Genomic DNA, 17,347 nt, shown 5'->3' with positions numbered 1-17,347 from the left:
AGACTATCAGTGTTACGGGTAGGAAAGTACAAATGTGTTCCTGCCAGGGTCACAGCTGCACTGTTGACAGACTTTATTTAATTTTTTTCCTCCAGTATTTTAATTCTTAGAAGTGTTTTATATTGAAGACAGATCAACCTTGAGAGATGATTAATGTTTGAGCAACAGCTGAAATACCAGATGAATTTTCCTATGCTGAGCAGGAAGTTAGGCCAGGAGAGAGCCTGTGGTTTCTTTCAGTGTGAATTACTGACACCTACAGTAAGAACTCTGATGATCTGGCCACACAACCACAAATTCAAGCTCTATTTTCATGTGATTTCAGGGCAACTTCCTCTTTTACTCAGCTCTTATTAAATATGCTAGAAAATCTTGATCCAAACAAACACCAACTTTACTCAAATTCACAGAAGTATTTACAGAACTGTAATATCTTTCAACACTGAGTTCTTTTTCAAAATACAGCATTTCAGAGGCCTGGCTGATGGAATGGCTTGAATCCCACTTACCACTTACGTAAGTGGCAGGACAGAGCTATCCAGCTATGGAACAAAGGTTCCAGAAAACTTGGGGTCAGCTTACTGTCAAGGAGACCTTAATCCCCAGAGCCTGAGGGATGAGAGGTGGATTTGGTTCAGTAGTTTTTACAGTGCTTTAAAGGACTTCTACAGTAAGCCAGAGCCTGTTTGTAGCTATCATACCCTAGTCGTGAAGCCTTTTCTTCTAAATCCTGTACGCTCAGAAGAAAAGTTAAACACATGAAAGACAACAGGATTAGTCTCAGGCACTGCAGACTCTGCACTAGAACAGGAGGTAGAGGCTGAATGCCTGTAAGCATGCTGCCGTGGTGAACTCACACTCCACTTTTGTTCACGTTCTCTTAAGAAAATGGGGGAACGTATCCAATGTCCACGGTGATGTTGGTATAAAGAGGATGCTTTGTCTTAGAAAGAAGCTTGAACTCTAAGGAATTCATTCCATCATCCTTCCATGTTTTTCTAGTGTTGTGTCGGGAAGCAGACCTGAAGAAGGAAGAATAGTTGCAGTTAGGTAAAAGAACAAAGGTGATGTTTACAGCTGATGCTTTAAATAGAAGTAACAGAAGAAAGTCTTCTGGGGGCAGGGGATTAGCAGATGAAAGCTGCCAAAGCCCCCTCCCCCCCAAAATTCTCCTTAGAGAAGGAAGAGGCTGAACAGATCTGAACCTCATGCTGGGTGTTACAAATGAGGACAACTTGGACTGGAACCTAATCAGAAAGGGAGACTGGTGGGGTGGCAGCTACGCTCTGAAAAAAAAAAAAAAACACAAAACAAAACACAAAAAAAGAATCTGGCAGCAAGCAGAGAGCTGGGAATACAACAAGGAGGCTTGCAGGAACAGTGTACATAGGCTGCTGTAAGTACACTTAAGACAGGGTTGTTATGGAAACCTGAGTTTAAGATGACAGGGAAATCTGCACTGTCAGTGAGGATCCTCCACCACACTTGACCCAACACCTTTACCAGCTTGTTTGTACAAAATTGGGTCTTTGCTAATGTCTGTCATGTACCTTAATCACCTCCTCAAACTGGAATGCTGTTTTTTATATTTTAATGGCACACTGAATCTGCAGACTGTAAAGCAAGCTTTGTTTATCTGGAAATTGTAACAAAGAGCCTCTTCAAACAGAAATCTCCCTCTTCACAAGATGGACTGTGGTAGCATTTTTGAAACTGGTATTCCCTGAAAAAATTGATATTGAGTAGGAAACCAGGATAAATACATTTACCCTTCAAATGCAGAGACATGAGCAGTACAGTTCACTTGAAGGTGACTGAGAGCTTTCTTTAAACAGCAGCATGAAAGCAGAAAATAAACAGTGGCAAGAGACTTACTTCATATTTTGAGGAAGATGAGGGTAACAGACTGCAGCAAGGCAAGGAATAGTTTCCCACCCGTCCCTCTGTAGACAGTTACCTTCTCCAAGGCTCTTCTGTCTCTTTTTTGGAATTCATCATTTTGTAGCGTCCAAGGTGAGATGGGGTCCGGACAATTTTCATTCCTGCTAACTGGATCCTTTAAAAGGAAGAATAAAATGTTTGTTTAGGTATAAGGATGTAATTTTGAGGCTTAGCTCTAGGGGAAGGTCAAGGGCAGAGAGGATGTTCAGTGTTAATGCAATCAAAGCAAAATACAAAAGCTGAAGGGAATGAGTTTAACAGTGCCAAGTTATCCTCTCCAGCAGGTTCTGACCAGGCTTAGGCTAGGATGCTCCCAGCTGCACTGTATTTTGACAGGGTACAAAGAGGATTAGCAAGCAAGGAACAAACAACAGCATACAGAGCCTTCAAGAGCAACTCCCTTGCATCTGACAAGTGAGCATTATTTTCACTTCCTTGTAAGAGCAGAGCTGTTACTGCATAGAGCTCCATCACCATTTTTTTTTTTTAGAAAAAAATTGCCCTTTCTGAAGGAATCCAGGCCTGAGTTTCAGAATAAAGTTAAGTCTGTTCTTGAGAAGTGCCACTGCTGCAAATAGCCTTGATGAGAACACTGCCTTCAAGAAAGATTGCTGTTCTGGTGTCTGTATGTAGCAACTGTGACCTGGTCAGCTGTAGGACAGTTTGAGGGGGGAAAAAAAAAAAAGCAATCTAAAGCTTCAGAATTCTAAATTAGAGCTTGCTAAAAACTGCATTTTGTGTGACTTAAAGCAATCCATTACAGACAGCATCTGTTAGCTTACCAACAAATAGCCAGTAATGCTACTAGACCTAGCTAGCCTTTGTTATCGTAGGGCACTGCTTATACAAAGACAATTTCTGCAAATGTAAGAATGAATGTTTGCCTAATTTAGGTTATCTAACTGGCATGTTTGCAGCATTTGATTGCCTTCTGTTGAGATCTAGTACCAGAGCAAGCTGCACTGAAGCAGGAATGTTCTGAAGCTGAAAGAAGCTACAGAACCGAGTATTTTTTAGGCTGGAGATATCAGATGATTACATTTCACTGACTGACACTTATTTCAGTTTGGGTTTTTGACAAGGCAGCTTTCTGAACATCACTTATTTTGATTAAATGTACAATAAGAAAAAGAAGCACTAAACTAGCTTTGCTGTTGCAATATTAACTCTTTCATGAGGTTATTAGTTTAATGCATTCATTTACTGTTTTAAGAACCCAGATTTCCCTGCAGCTGATGATATTAATACAGCAGCAGTTCTAATTAGAATAGTATTTTATTCTAATAAAAGGTAAGTCCTGATGTTTACTAGGACCAACTTAAGTACCACGGTCCACCAACTGTAAGTAGCAGCCAGAATTATTATTTTTGCTAATTGTCTTAATGAGCAGTATCCCAGCATGAAGTCTTTATACAGGACTTTTGGATATTTCACTGATGCTGCTAAGTTTTTTCCTCTCTACCTTAAGAAGGGCTTGAGCACTCCTAAAAATCCAGTCCCACTAGGGGCATCAACCTGGTTATCCCAAACTAGCTATCTCATTCCTAGCTTTTGCAAGAGGAGACTTCAGCATATGAATAAAGCATTAGTTAAGTCACTATCTATGGATTCCACAAACCTAGAACCCTCTTTCTCTGAAAACTTGTGAGAATAGCAATGCAGGACTAATTTCCCTTCAAGAGGGGGCTATTTTGGGATCTACATAACCTGCTTGCCTTGAGACGCTTCTTCAGGGAAGTGTGCTCTCATGCATTAATTGAGATGACTTTACCACTGGTACTTGAAAATCACATTAGAGGCCAAAGCTGTACTGAGAACAGCTGAGCAGACCCAGCATTGTAATGGTCAATTTAAAGATGTTTTCTAGGCATCCTGTTATTGTAATAAGTGCTGAATCTCTGAACAACCATCCACCATTTCAACTAGCTAGCCCTGAAAGGAAAATGAGGATTTGTGTTAAGCAAACTGATTTCAATTCTCAGAAGAAAGAAAAGCTTTGTAAAGCCTCCTACAGTTCTCAACCAGAAAACTCCGCCAAAACTGTAATTTTGTTACAGTCTTCAAGACCAACAAAGCATAAAACTAAACTGACAATAATGGCCTTATAAACCACCCTGTAAGCTTGCCTCAGTGCAAGACAATAAAGATGCACAGTGCAACTACAGAGGTTAATAAAGAAGATACAAGCCATGATTTTGTACTTGAAGCCATTTGCATGAGGCAGAGTACTTGAAACTAAACTCATTGTATTCACTTGCATAGCATGCTGCTGCCATGGCAACCACCCTACAAGAAAAAATCCTGTCAGAGCTCCCTGTCACTGACTCAGTGGTACACAGACTTCTCCAGCGCTCAGCACAGAAATCAGACTTCCTTGTGTTCCTTAATTCCAAGTATTGGTGACTAGATAGTATTTAGAGCAACCTAGGTTGGCAACTGTTTGGGAAATGATAAATAAAGAGAAAGAAAAATCAGGGTGGCTCATAGATTCCCTTCCTTGGGGCTGTTTGTGTCAATGAAATCACTTGTCAGCTACAGGCAGTTACAACCCCTTGGAAGCAATCCTGAGCAAGTCAAGGCACTAGGATGTTTTACCCCCAGTGTCTGAGGAAGTTTGTCTTCCCATTGCACAATAATTAGTCAGATACTGAGCGTTTTCTGACAGCCATCACACCCAATGCCAATAGCATTTGGATTGCAATGATGCTGCAAGCACGTTAAGGAGCCACATCTTAGTTCTTCCTCAGAATAATGGTAGATGTTTCACTCAACACCTGGGCTCTGTTTTGAGCCTGCCCTGTGCATCAATACCTTGTAGCGATGTCGTCGTTTTCACCACCACTGCCCCAGTATGTGTTTGGAAACCCATTCATCTTCATGTAGTGCTCTGGAGTCAAAGCAGATACACCCCCAAAGAAGGACTTATATGGAAGACTAAAAAGAGAAGGGAAAAAAAAAGATCAATATTGAGGGCTAATAACCAGTCCTTAACAAGCAAACAACACAATGCAAGTCACAGACATTAATCTCATCCCTTGCAGAATATTTGTAGAAGCAGATGGCTGCAGAGTAGCTGGTTTAACAGCACTCCTGTGGAAAGTTTTAAGCCCAGAATTAAGACACACTCATTATTTACTGAAACTCGAACCAGCAAAATCAGCGTAATTCCTGCCCCTCCCTCCCTCTGAGTAGGTCAAGGTAAAGCTGGTTTTAAAATTAACTTCTCAAGTTAGTTCCAGATACCTACATTGCATCATGCATCTTCCATGTACTTCAGTAACTCCCACCCCATGCTTTTATCCTGGGAAGAACTGGCAGATTTCTGATTGCCTTTATTGGCCAAGCTAAGCTAACAGTGGAACAGGGAAATACATGCAGAGAACTGTTCACGTTACGTGGCTTAGGTCAGCCATACCCCTTCCTGGGGAAGCCACTAGTGCAAAAACAAAAAAGAAACCCCCCAGATCTTAAAGGCAGCATGAATGTGGACAGAGAAAGATGCAATCTATGAGGAAAGAGAACCCATTAGGATAAAAACATCCCAAAGCTGAAGGAAGCACTTACTTGTAGTGAAACTTATCGATGGCACTAGCCATGTGTTTGGGATAGTATTCATCACAGATGTAGAGATTATAGTCGTTCTCAGGTACTAGGTCCACATCATGCAGAAGAAGGCAGTCCCAATCTTCATCCTTCAGGGCCTCCCGGACACCAATATTAAGTAACTTTGCTCGGTTAAATGTACCATTCCCCACCTGGAAAAAAAAAATACACCACACCCTAAGTTGCTTCACCACAACAACAAGAGAATTGTTTGATTCAAACCGATGTTAGTGCAAAAGCCTCATCAACTGAATGACACTGGAGTGTTTCACCACTGGCTGAAAACTTCATCCCTAAACCCTGAAAGTTTTACTCCCTCTCTTCAAAATATTCTCAGGAATTGTGATGCATCAGGGGCCATGCACCACTACTAGCATACGAGGAAGACAGACGTAGAGACCAGGTAAGTCAATCTTCAGGTCTATGCACGCACATCAACACTTCTGTCCTGACTACTGCTTCCTAAAGTTTAGAAATAAGAAACAGATCCCTGTCACAAATAAAAAGCTTCCTTTCTCCCCTACTCAGCTATCAGTTTCAATTAGTGTACCCAGAACTGTCCGTCTCTCCACTGATCTTTTGCAACACCGGTCCCCCATCAGCTAAGTTGCGGCTGTTTGTCCTGCATAGGCTGGCACACAGCAAGGTCAAGCCAGATGTTTTCACTTAATGCAGTCTAAAAATACCTGATTTGAGTTTAGCATTTAGTCTCAACAGTTTTACTCAGTAGCTATGCTGACAAGCCACTGACAGACAGCCCACATTCAACTCTTGAACTGCTGAAAATACAAGTTACCACTTAATGACAGCTTTATCCCTCTGGAACTAAAAAAAGCACAACAAATCAATAGCAGAACAATGATCTTGACAAGTGGTAAGGTATTTCAATCAGCAGCAGCCATGGAGGTACGATGGCATATAACTGACCTGCTCGACCCAGGCATAAAATGGTGCTTCCATGTTGCAGGATTCACATTTCTTGCTCAGAACCTGACCTGGAAACTCAGCCTCCCCCCAGCAGGGGAGATCTGATTTAGGCTTACCTGCTGAATCAAGTAGATTCTGTAACTGAGCTGCTGGCGCTGCAAGAAAGGATGGATATAGTAAAGAAGATGGTGAAGGTACTTCTCCTGGTTGCTGTATGCTATGAGGATGGCTGATTTGTAGCGGGCCAAGCAGTGAGGTGGTCTGTAGAGGCCTCCGGACTGAACAAAAGGATTTTTTTTGATGATCTTTCTTTCACTAGGGAGCACCCTGAAGGAGATGATTAACGGACCAACTGTAAGGAGAGAGAAGAAAAAAAAAAACAAAACAGAAGTAAGCTAACAAATGCTTCTCAGCTTTTGTGTAAAAAATACTGGATGAGTTGCAAATGGTCACTGCTGAAGACACCAGCCCTGCTTAACAGAGAACAGTTAACACCACCATGCAGACGTGCCTGGTTGACCAGTTCTATCACCACCCACCGGCCAGTCACTTCACCGGGGCTCTGCACAGAGGAGCACAGGGCCATCAGGCTACCTGCCAGAGGGGCACCGAGAGTCCTGTCACAGCCAGCAGGGCTCACCGGGCTCCTCTGCTTCTCTTTTTCCTGGTATTGGCTCTCTGCTGCACAAGCAAAGCTGTCTTGTGCTACTTAGATGGTCTCCTTGAATAAATGTATTCCCTGTAAGAGTAGAGTTGAAAACAAATCTATGACAGGCTTTTTCTTTTGGCTGCCCGTATGGAAAAAGTCTCTGAGGCTCTTTCAGAGTAGATTCGAGGATAAAGACATCCAAAAAGATAATCAGCAGGTTGGGAGGAAATAGCCTAAAGTCTGGATGAATATAAATTATTTAAGAAACATAAATGGTTTAGGCAATGTTAGCTTTATCTCAAAAAAAAAAAAAAAGTTTTAAGTTCAATTTGATGGTAAAATCACATGCCACAAGGGCTGTATTCACACTTTCCTACCAAAATTTTAGGAGAAACAGACAGCAGAGCTAAGAAGGGTGATGTTTCATAGTTACAGGAATAGGCATGGGGCAGCAATATGAGCTACATCGGATAGTTTCTCTACTCAGAGAGTCAGTTTTAAGTGCAAAACATCTAGTGCGTTCAGCAGTTTTTACCTAATTAGAAAATATACAGTTTTCTGCATTTTTATCTTAATTCTTCAGAATGAAAAAGCTTGACAAGAAAGAAAAAACAATATTAAGTATGTCACTTCTTTTAACACAAGTCTTACACTATAGCAATATGGAAAAACCACACAAATACTATGGTTATTCCAATACCTGTTCTTCTGGAGAAAAGGCTCCAGAATTAGAAGAAAAAAAGGTTACATTTGCACACAAATCAGCGTATCTTAGTGGTTTCCAGCCACTGTCATCTTCTCTAAGAAAATAAAGCAAAAATGCAGAACAAACAAGATTAAATCTATCATTTAAATAAGCTAGGAGGAAACCTTTTACCTAGATTGCAATTAAGATCTGACAATCACAAGATTGTGATTTTAAGTAGGCCCAACAATCCTCTGCAAGTCATGCTGCTCAAAGACAAAATACTTTTTTACTCCAGAAGCCTGTGAGACAAGTTACTTATTTATTTGTACAGCTATAAATAAGACTTTCTTTCGCTTCCAAGCTCATAGTTAATCCTGTGACTGTTTTGAAGTGAGCTTTCAGTATCTTCTAAGCCAGACTCCCTCTTCAGCAGTGAAATAAATTATCCTCTCTTGAAACGTCTGATAATGAAGCCTGGGAGAGAAAGAGTAAGTATTTAGGCCTGGTGTTTAGTAGCTTTCATTTCAGCTGGGAAAAGTACGGGTTTGTCTCAAGTCTGATGCATATTTAAGCAGGTGAGCCCACTAGGTATTTCTTCCAGCCCATCCTACGTGCAAGTCTCTGCTACAAATCTAACAAAGAACAGAACTGAACCTGTGTGCACCCACATCCTGTGTCACTGATGGAGAGGAAGCAACACCCCTTCAACTGGCTGGCTGGTTTTTGTGCAAGACTCAGGGAGTAACTCTGGAGTAAGACTGAAGCTGTCCATCCAGAGCCAGAAGTTGATACGCCTCACATCTCTGACAGGCAGACCTATGGCCAGCAGCAGTCTCCTTTTCCTTCTAAAGAAGCAGATGTGAGTGTTTCCTGAAGATCAGTAGGAACAGCCACCGATCCCATCCCTCACACAGTCAAAGAAGGGCTAGAGGATTAGCCTCTGCCCATGATAAACTCACGGGCAATTTGATTTTGGCTACATTACCCTGTGCAGGAAACTGGAGGATGCTGCTGTACTTGCCCATCTGAAGCAGAGAAGTAGTTCTTCAGAGAACCACGCTGCGTTTCGTGAGTCTAGGTCGCATTTATTGTTTATTACTTTTAGGCAGGCAGTTTCCTGTGCTGCCTCTAAGGCCACCGCTTTTCAGTCCAACACTGTTTTAAACCTGTAATTTATGCTGCTTTGCAGATTTATGAACTCCCTGATTATCAGTTCTTTTAACTAAAGCACCATTACCCAGCAATTTGATGACAACTGGAGCTTGCTGAAGAAACGTTATCTTCAGATTGGATTTCGTCTACAGATCATTGCTCCCAGGAAAACATAAAAAAAAGGAATTAATCCCTTTTGTTCTCCCACAAAGGCATGTTTTTGTTTTCCCTAACACAATCCAGGCTATTTGCATTACAGAGGAAGATTCTGTAGCAATAATCCTTAAATCCCCAAAATTAAATCTGCATTTTGACACAAGGGAAGGAGTGACGTAACATGCATGATCTTCACTCCTGTCACCTCCCTACATACACAAACATATGATTCATGAGGATAACACCTGAATTTATCATTTTCTTTCCAGATGTCATCTTCTCCTGAGCTGCCTGGCTCCATACCTCAAAAACCTCAGCTCTGAAACTCAGAATATGTCAAGCAAAAACAACAAAAAAAGTTAAAGCCTGTGACATATCCCCCAGACCTCTGGCTGCCCTACAACTTGGCTATAAACAAAATTCTGGCTCTCTGCTCTCCTTCCTGTCCAGTTTCAACTAACAACCAGCTACTGCGCTGTAATCCAATTAAATCCCACACGTGAACAGCACGGTTGCAGGCTGGCCCAAGTAGGGAAAAATACAACAGCTGAAGCTCAGTTTTGGGAAAGGACAAAGAAAAAAAAAGAAAACCACCACCTTGGTCATGCTAGAAAGCACAGGATCCCAATTCAGACAAGGTACAAGATCAACCCCTTGATATATCCAGTCAATTTTCCCCACAGCCTGGTTCCTCAGCTCCTTCTGTGCCTGCATCACCGCAGGGAGAGCGTTTAATTGATAGGAAACCTCAGTGCACAGAGGAATAAATACAAGTCCCTGCCCATATTGTTAGCTGGTGGCTGGGACAGCGTGCTCCCTGCTTGTTTTACTTCCCAGGCAACACATCTGAGTATCAGGGGACCCATTAACTGTGACCAGATCTATTCCACCTTAAGGAAGGAACTACACGACTTCTAAACACCATCTTGCTGTACATTTAATTCAGAATAAGCAGCTGTAATAATTGAGTTCGATAAGTAAAGCTTGCACAAGCTAAACAAGCTGTAATGGTAGCAGGGATGAATATATCAGTGAAAAAGTGCAGCAGCACACAGTATATTACTTACGCATTACTTTACTTCATATTGTATAATTCTACCACTACCTGGATGAAAAAGAAATAGAAAGCAGACTGACAGCCTTAATTTAAGCATCAATTTCCAATGACAGAACATGAGGCTGCCTCAGCAGCAGCTAAAGATAAATCTCAGCATTATTACCTCTTCACTTCCCTCTTAAGAGGAGAGAAGCTGTAGTGGGAGAGCACGCGTTGCAAAAGGCAGCAGGAACAGCTCAGTGCCACAACAGATGGTCCTGCTCATGAAAAGGTTATGGCAGGAGTGAAAAGGAATAACTGCTACAGGAAGGGCCTGAAAAAGTTCTTCCACTGCATGACAGGATTTCAAAAAAAAAAAAAATCAGAGTTGCAGATGGAACATGGAACTATTAAGGCTTCAAGAGCCAAATTAACTCGTTCAGCACACACCATGCTGGAAGTAAGGTACCCCTCCAAAAAAGCTAAATCAGAGCCATCTGCCATCGAGCTTTTTCCTGGTAAGAGGAAACGAACTGACAAAAACAACGCATCTCACACACAATGTGAGAACACCAAATTTTGGGTTTAAATGCTGCTCAGTTCAGTTTGAGTGAGAGCAACTCAAGCATAAGAATGCTCTGCTTTTTCCAAAACCAAAAGGTGGAAACAGGCAACTGATTATTTGTACAGAAACTTCAAAAGGAACTGAAGTAACAGTGTCAGTATTACCGAAGACGTTGAGTATCCAGTACAATGCTTTTGGAGTTACTGACCATGAAAGGGTCAATGGGCACCACTGAGCATTAAAAAGCTAAATCCAGATCTTCTTCCCAGGCAGAGATGTTAAGCAATTATATTTTCAGTTAATTCTTACTCCACTGCTCTGGAAATGGATTCAGGTAGCTGAAAAAAGACAGATGGAGCTGCAATCTGATCTTCTGTTCAAGCAATTAGTTAAGTGATCTACTGTATACATAAGTGGGGAAAGCACTGCACTTCATAAAAGCCCCGATCCAGGAAACATTTATGCCATTTGGCATTCTTCCAGTTACTTTAACATGTTTTGGAGTGGACACGGTGAATTATTACCAGCTCTGAATTGCAGACTGGAGTCCACAAGAATTGATTTGAAATCTCATTTAATGGGTTTATGAAATTAATATTAATCGCTCTCTCTGATGTAATGCTTCCAAGAGAGATCAGTCCCAGGAGCGATGGTAACTTTACAACTGTCTTGATTGGCTGTATTTATACATCTGTTTTCTATGTGATGGGCACATCTGAATAAAGGGCAAGCACCTCACAGAGCAGCAGGCATTTTTAGAAGGAAAAATAACAAAACACCCTCAGAGGAGTCTGGCATATACCAATAAGAGAAGGAATTACCTTTTTAAATACAAGAAATAACATATATCACCTAGCAGTAGCAGAATGTTTGTTTTTCTTAAGCTGGAACTGTATCAATGCTCCAATAGATTGTTTCACAGAAAGGGTCTTCACATGCTCAATTCTAACTTTTGGAGTTAGTAAAAACTTCCACAAAACTTAGTAAAAACTTCCACAGTCACTTTGCCTCATTCTTTCTCCTAGTTAACTTCATCATTCTTCTCTCTGTAGCTAGCATTGTCCTCATTTTAGCCCATGCAGGCCAACCCACCCTCTTCTTAACTCTCCCAGAGATGGGGAGAAGAGGTCTTAGGAAAATTTCATAGCTTTGAAAGCACCAGTTACTTTAACGTAGTTTTATTTTGCATGTGCATTGTCACTGCTCTTGCTTATCTGATTGTTTGCAGATGAGCTGCACAGAATCACACTTTTTATGCAAGGTGCAAGTACATTTCTGCTGTGCTTTCAAGTAAAACTAAGAAGTCTGAAAACACAGAATGGTAGCTTCCCAAAACAATTGATGGGTTTTGGTTAGTGGTGAACTGAGACTACACTAAGACCATTACAAATAGCACTTGTGCAAAGAGAATCCGTACTTCCAGTATGTCAGTCACATAGCAGAGCTGTTTCCAAGAACAGTGCTGAAGTGCATACCCAAAAGTTTTACAACTTCATCATACATACTGCATGGGTTTCATTGAACTTCAGCAAGAGGACGGAAGAAAACTCTGTGAAAGAACACGCACCCTTACGAGGATTGAAGAGTCTAAAAGGGCTCATCTGGAGCACCCCAGCACAGCTCTTAAACCTAGATAAGCAACTTGACACAGGAGGAAACGCAGCCACGGTTTCCCACAGTACTTGCACCTGTGAAGCAAGGCCAGCCACTTTGCTCTCACTGGGCTCCATTTACAGTCAGCTGCTTTCCTAGAACACCAGCACAACTAAGCAGTGCTTGACTACTGACACGCAGGACCTAAAAATCACAGAAACCAGAACAGTACAGATAAAAAGACCAGAGTAACTTACTGCGTTGTAGACTTGGAAGCAGAAATAGCCAAACCACCTGCACGTGCATGCTCACAGAACTCAGCCGTCTGGCTAGAAGTGCTCCACTAATCCCACAGACGAGCCACTTTACCACCAGACTTGCTTTAGGGCTTGGACTTCGCATCCGCTCAAAGTTTCTGAGCTCTTTTAGCAGTGCAAGAGCTGAGTTCACGTTGCCTCTAGGACCACCTCTGACCTGCTGCAAGTTGGATGCAATCTCTGGACTTTTGAGCTTAATGGAGGAGTTTTTGGGTCTAAATGGCACATAGTCACAGGCCAAAGCAATCGCCACTAAGAGCAAGGTGCCAAGACACACTCTCTTTAAATATTTAGAATACTTAGCGTCAATGGATATTGAATTACAGGCTTGACATAAGGCTGAAATAAAGAAACCAGGAGTGAGTCATCGAGCAGGGAGATCCAAATCCCAAAGCACAACTGTGGGCACACTTTGTGTAGGATGACCAAGCTGGGGGGGTGCAAAACAGGAAGAAAAAAGCTTTATTAGCTTGGGATTAACGCTGTGCTTTGGTTTCACTCGTTTCCCTACACAATTCCTAACCAAACCCTTCGCATGGAAAGTTTGCAGCTCACTGACACACTTTACCTCACAAAACCAATGAAAATGAGTCAATTACCACCGTGAAGCTCTGCCAGTGGAAGAATACCACTTTTAAAGCAGAAAAGCTGGAAAAAACATGCACTTGAGCAGCAGCAGCAGGCGGTACGTACCCAGCAGCGGCGAGCGGGCCGAGCAGTAGGGCAGAGCATCCTCGGTGGGGCGGCGGGCGAGCAGGCTGAGGTTGGTGTATACATCGTGGGGTTTGGAGAAATCCGGCACCTGAGGCGAGCCCGACAGCCCGCGGAACACCCCGGCCAGGTTGCCTTGGTACACGATGAGGATGAAGATCGTCTGGAAGGCGAGGAGGAAGAGCAGAAACCAGGGGTTTTCGACGCGAGGCAGGGACATGGCTCTCAAACTCCTTCACACCGGCACCTCCCGAGGCTCTGCCTCACGGCCGGTGCCACCCCTCCCCGCTGCCGACACCACCAGAAGAGGAGCGGCCGCCCGCGGCCCCCCACAGCCCCGCTCCGAGCCCACAGCGGCCGTTCTGAGCAAGCGAAGGAGGGGGCGGCCGCCATTTAACGTGCCCCCGCCCTTCCCGTGAAACTACAGCTCCCAGCATGCAGCGCGGGAAAGGGCCGTGCCCGGCTGCGCTTCGCCGCCGCGAGGCATGCTGGGAGTTGTAGTCCTGACCGCGCTGCCGTGGGGCCCTGAGGGGTAACGGTGCTGTGGGGCGGGTAGGGACCCGGTGCTGTGTCGGGCTGTCACAAATCATTTCTTTATTATTATTTTTTATTTTTTTTTACTTTTATATTTTATTTTTTTTTTCATTTTTTTCCTTTTAATTTTTTAATTTTTTATTTTTTTCTTTTTTCTTTTTTTTTAATTTTATTTATTTTTTTATTTTATTTTATTTTTTATTTACAAGGTACTTTATGCGTGATTCCTGTCGAGCAGCTTTTGGGTAGAAATTAAAATTCCGGGAAAATGCTGAAAATGAGCGCTGTAATATTGCTTTTCATCCGTTAAGTCTTCCTTGGAGCAGTCAGCCTGGTGGCTGCTATTTATAAAAAATATATATTTTTTAAATCATATTGATTTATTAGGGAAAGGTGATGGTGTCTGCAGTGCGTGCGTAAGGGGAGTTGAAGTAACTGTTTTTGGCAATGATGTTTTTCAGGATTTTTGGAAGAGATCGAAGGCACGCCTGACATGGCCGAGTTTCCCTCACAGGTGGGGACAGGGAAAGCTCTTCTGCACTTCCAGCACAGTCACTGTCCTGCCTTTAAATGACCGAATTGAGCAAGATTTGATCAACTGAAATAAATGCACCGCTCTCTACCTGCATCTCAGGAGACTACAGAAGTGTTTCACTTGCGTAGACACCACAGCAAGGAACCTTCTTTCATTGCCTCGCTGCCTATAAAAACTTTGGCTTTTCCACCCCCGTCTTTTCTGTTAGTTTTCTTAATGAAATGGGGCATGTGTGATTGTGCTGTCAGTCTTTCTGCCTTCTCTAATAATGGATTTAACGTGCTGTCCATTTTCACTTAATTTTGACAGAGAAAAAGACGTCTTCTGTAAGAAGCCATCTAGGAAAAGGCAGTGGCTGGGTTTGCACTGGGGAAAGTAGTAAAAAACAAATTTTTCCTCTGCAAGAAGGGGTAGGCCTCCTCAGCTCAGCCTCCCATCCCATTCCAAGACAAAGCTGCCCCATGTGCTGGCTCATCAGTCAGCATGCACGGCTCCAAACCAGGCAAAGCAGCTACCAACAGGAGGTTGCACGGGAAAAAGATGGGGCTAGAGGTGGTACCGTGTGTGTTGGGAGTACTCCTGCTTCAGAGCTGGATGAAGGCATGTCGGGGGACACATCTATAAGGGACTTGATCTCATTTATTCTGCTGGACAGAACAACCTGTTATTACATGAGGCCTGGGTGTAAACTATTGCCATTTCACATTTAATTTAAAATAATGTGTTGTGGTTTTGTTGTTGTTAAGAATAAATGTATTTAACACTTCTTTTGCTGGGACTAAGTCTGTTTTTATCGAAACCTACCCAATCCTGCAGCAAAGTCTGCTTTTCTTGCACACTGCTTTGAAGCTCTACCATTTGCGTTCTTCCTGCGGCATTCTCTCCATTACCATGGCAAACACACCCTGCTTGTCTTCATGTTCATAAAACAAAGTGATGCCCTCTGCTCTTCTGAAAGCTGCAGTGAGTACAAAGCCGTGGATGGGAAAGAATTAATCTCTGCGTCCATCACAGGGGAACCTCTGTGTCTAAAACACGCATAGGAACCAATATTTCAGTGCTGACATGGGTTTTTTGACAGCATTAATTGTTTTAGGAGCTGGTACTACCCGAATTTAAACTTGGATCACAGTGGGAAATAATGGTGTAGGAAGAATTTGGGCAAGGCTTGTCTGTCTGCATCCATTTCTGAGGCAGGGAGAAGCCAGACAAACTAGAGCTGATCTGCATCAGCATCTCTGCTAACTTATGGCAGTCAGGTGTTGTAAAAATTGTCACCTTGTGCCTGTTCTGGGGCACAACATGGTCAGCTGGAAAGGCAACAGCCTGCACCAAACTTCAGTTCAGCCAAACAACACGTGTTTCTGTGCTGGCTGGGAGAGCTGAAGCTCCAGGAACATTTCCTTCAAGATTCTTCCAAAACCAAATGCAAGAATCATGATCCTTCTCATTCTGTCTCCCATTGTCACCAAAATGGGTGGATCAGAAACCACCAGAAGCCTTTTTTTTCTCACAAAAGAGCAAGCGTGGACTGGAGAGCTGAATGCAGATCAGAACTCTGTGGTGCCAGCAAGCCCAAGCCTTTTCAAGGTCACTGCACTCCTATTTTTTTTTCCCTGCCGTAGAATGCCGGGAGGGATTTGAATTAAAAATGAATTGGATTGCTTAAATGAAAAAAAAACAAAAAACAAACCACCAACAATCCAACCTGTCTCCACTGAAGCATGAAAGGGAGCTGGCAAGCATTTTAGCAACCCCTGTGCACAGATATATTGAGGGCAGTGATGGAGGAAAACAATGTGAGACTGGATCTGTAAGGTGCAGGAACGGGGCTGTCTTGGCAGTCAAAGGTCTGCCTTTCTCATTTTCACGTCTGCTTGAGAAATTAAACAAATGCATAGGAAAATAAAAAAAGACAAACACCATCTTCAATAGAGCTTGAAATTAAGTTTGTGCAAGAGCCTCTGGATGTCCCAGGGGAAGGAGCTTCCCCTCCCTCCCTCCCTCCAAGTGTAAATCCACCTCCAATCAGTCCTGAATGTGATGAGGGACTGAGAGAAGTACCTCACCATTTAACAAGATTCATTCTTTCTTGCTCTTTCTCCTCCTTCTCCCTTCCTTAACTCCAGGGACCTGCACCAGTTCCTGGATTAAAATGCAACCGTGTGGCTGGGAAGCTTAGTCTTGAAAATGCAGGGCTCAAGAAGGGGAAGAGCATGTACTGGTGTGACAGAGTGATACCAAACAATCCCCAGGGTTGCTATCAAGGAAAGCAGCATTAATCCTTGTGAAGGCACTGCAGAGGCTTTCAGTCACCACTGACAAGCAGAGCTGTCCCTCTGTTTTGGGGGGGAGGTGGCAGATTTTTCTAGTAGGGTGGACATTTCAGAGGCCTTTGGCCACCACAGTTCTTTCTCAGCTTTTCATAGGATGTTTTGCTTGTACACGCCATGTTGCACTTTAAGCAAAACCGGTGTGAACAAGCTTTTTTATTATATAAGCAGCTACGGATTTTGCTTGTACTCCAATATGCTAAATTTTTAGTGATGCTTCTTCAGAATATCCTTAAAAGTGTTTCTGTGAGGCAGGTCCTTTGTTGTAATAAAAAAACACAAAAAAGCATCAAAGTTACAGATAGCGGATGTGAGGTGCCTTGGCCAAATGACAGAGTAAATCAGTGAGAGCAACCTGCTTGCCCATGCCTGCTTCCCATCTCTTCCTGTCCTAAACAACTGCTTCTCCTTCCAGGAAAAAGGAAGAAGTTGAAAAACCTGTTTTGGGAGGTTTCATGGCCTCTGGAACCGTTTGGGAGAGGCTTTTCACAGAGCAGAGAGGCCAAATGAGTGCATGACCTTGGATCAATGTTTGCTGACACCTGAAATGTCACCCAACCGACAGCTTGCTGCTAGAGATGCTGTGGGGCTATGGAGCTTACACTAC

The 17,347-nt window shown here is 42.9% G+C and overlaps 1 protein-coding gene across 1 annotated transcript; it reads right to left on the bottom strand.

The window, feature by feature from the left end:
* Positions 1 to 49: 49 nt before the first annotated feature.
* LOC137864078 (beta-1,4-galactosyltransferase 3-like) lies at positions 50 to 13,762 on the bottom strand. Its single transcript, XM_068697867.1, has 6 exons — positions 13,321 to 13,762; positions 6,588 to 6,823; positions 5,506 to 5,696; positions 4,753 to 4,875; positions 1,958 to 2,056; positions 50 to 1,022 (listed from the first exon to the last, which is right to left on the bottom strand). Exons 1-6 carry the CDS (start codon positions 13,556 to 13,558, stop codon positions 881 to 883), a joined length of 1,029 nt encoding a protein of 342 aa, XP_068553968.1. The 5' UTR covers positions 13,559 to 13,762; the 3' UTR covers positions 50 to 880.
* Between the last annotated feature and the right edge of the window lie 3,585 nt (positions 13,763 to 17,347).

The sequence above is a fragment of the Anas acuta genome, chromosome 1 (assembly GCF_963932015.1).
Source record: "Anas acuta chromosome 1, bAnaAcu1.1, whole genome shotgun sequence".
Classification (NCBI taxonomy): Eukaryota; Metazoa; Chordata; class Aves; order Anseriformes; family Anatidae; genus Anas; species Anas acuta.
The sequence above is the reverse complement of the archived record's forward strand: the minus strand, read 5'-3'. Positions and strand labels throughout refer to the sequence as shown.

What these genes read in the sequence shown, in the direction of transcription:
- LOC137864078 (XM_068697867.1), bottom strand. Translation starts at nt 13,558, where the DNA reads ATGTCCCTGCCTCGCGTCGAAAACCCCTGGTTTCTGCTCTTCCTCCTC. An exon ending in GGCCCGCTCGCCGCTGCTGG is followed by an intron (nt 6,824 to 13,320) that starts GTACGTACCGCC and finishes CTCTCCTTACAG; the next exon opens with TTGGTCCGTTAATCATCTCC. An exon ending in ACAGAAGAGCCTTGGAGAAG is followed by an intron (nt 1,023 to 1,957) that starts GTAACTGTCTAC and finishes TTCCTTCTTCAG; the next exon opens with GTCTGCTTCCCGACACAACA.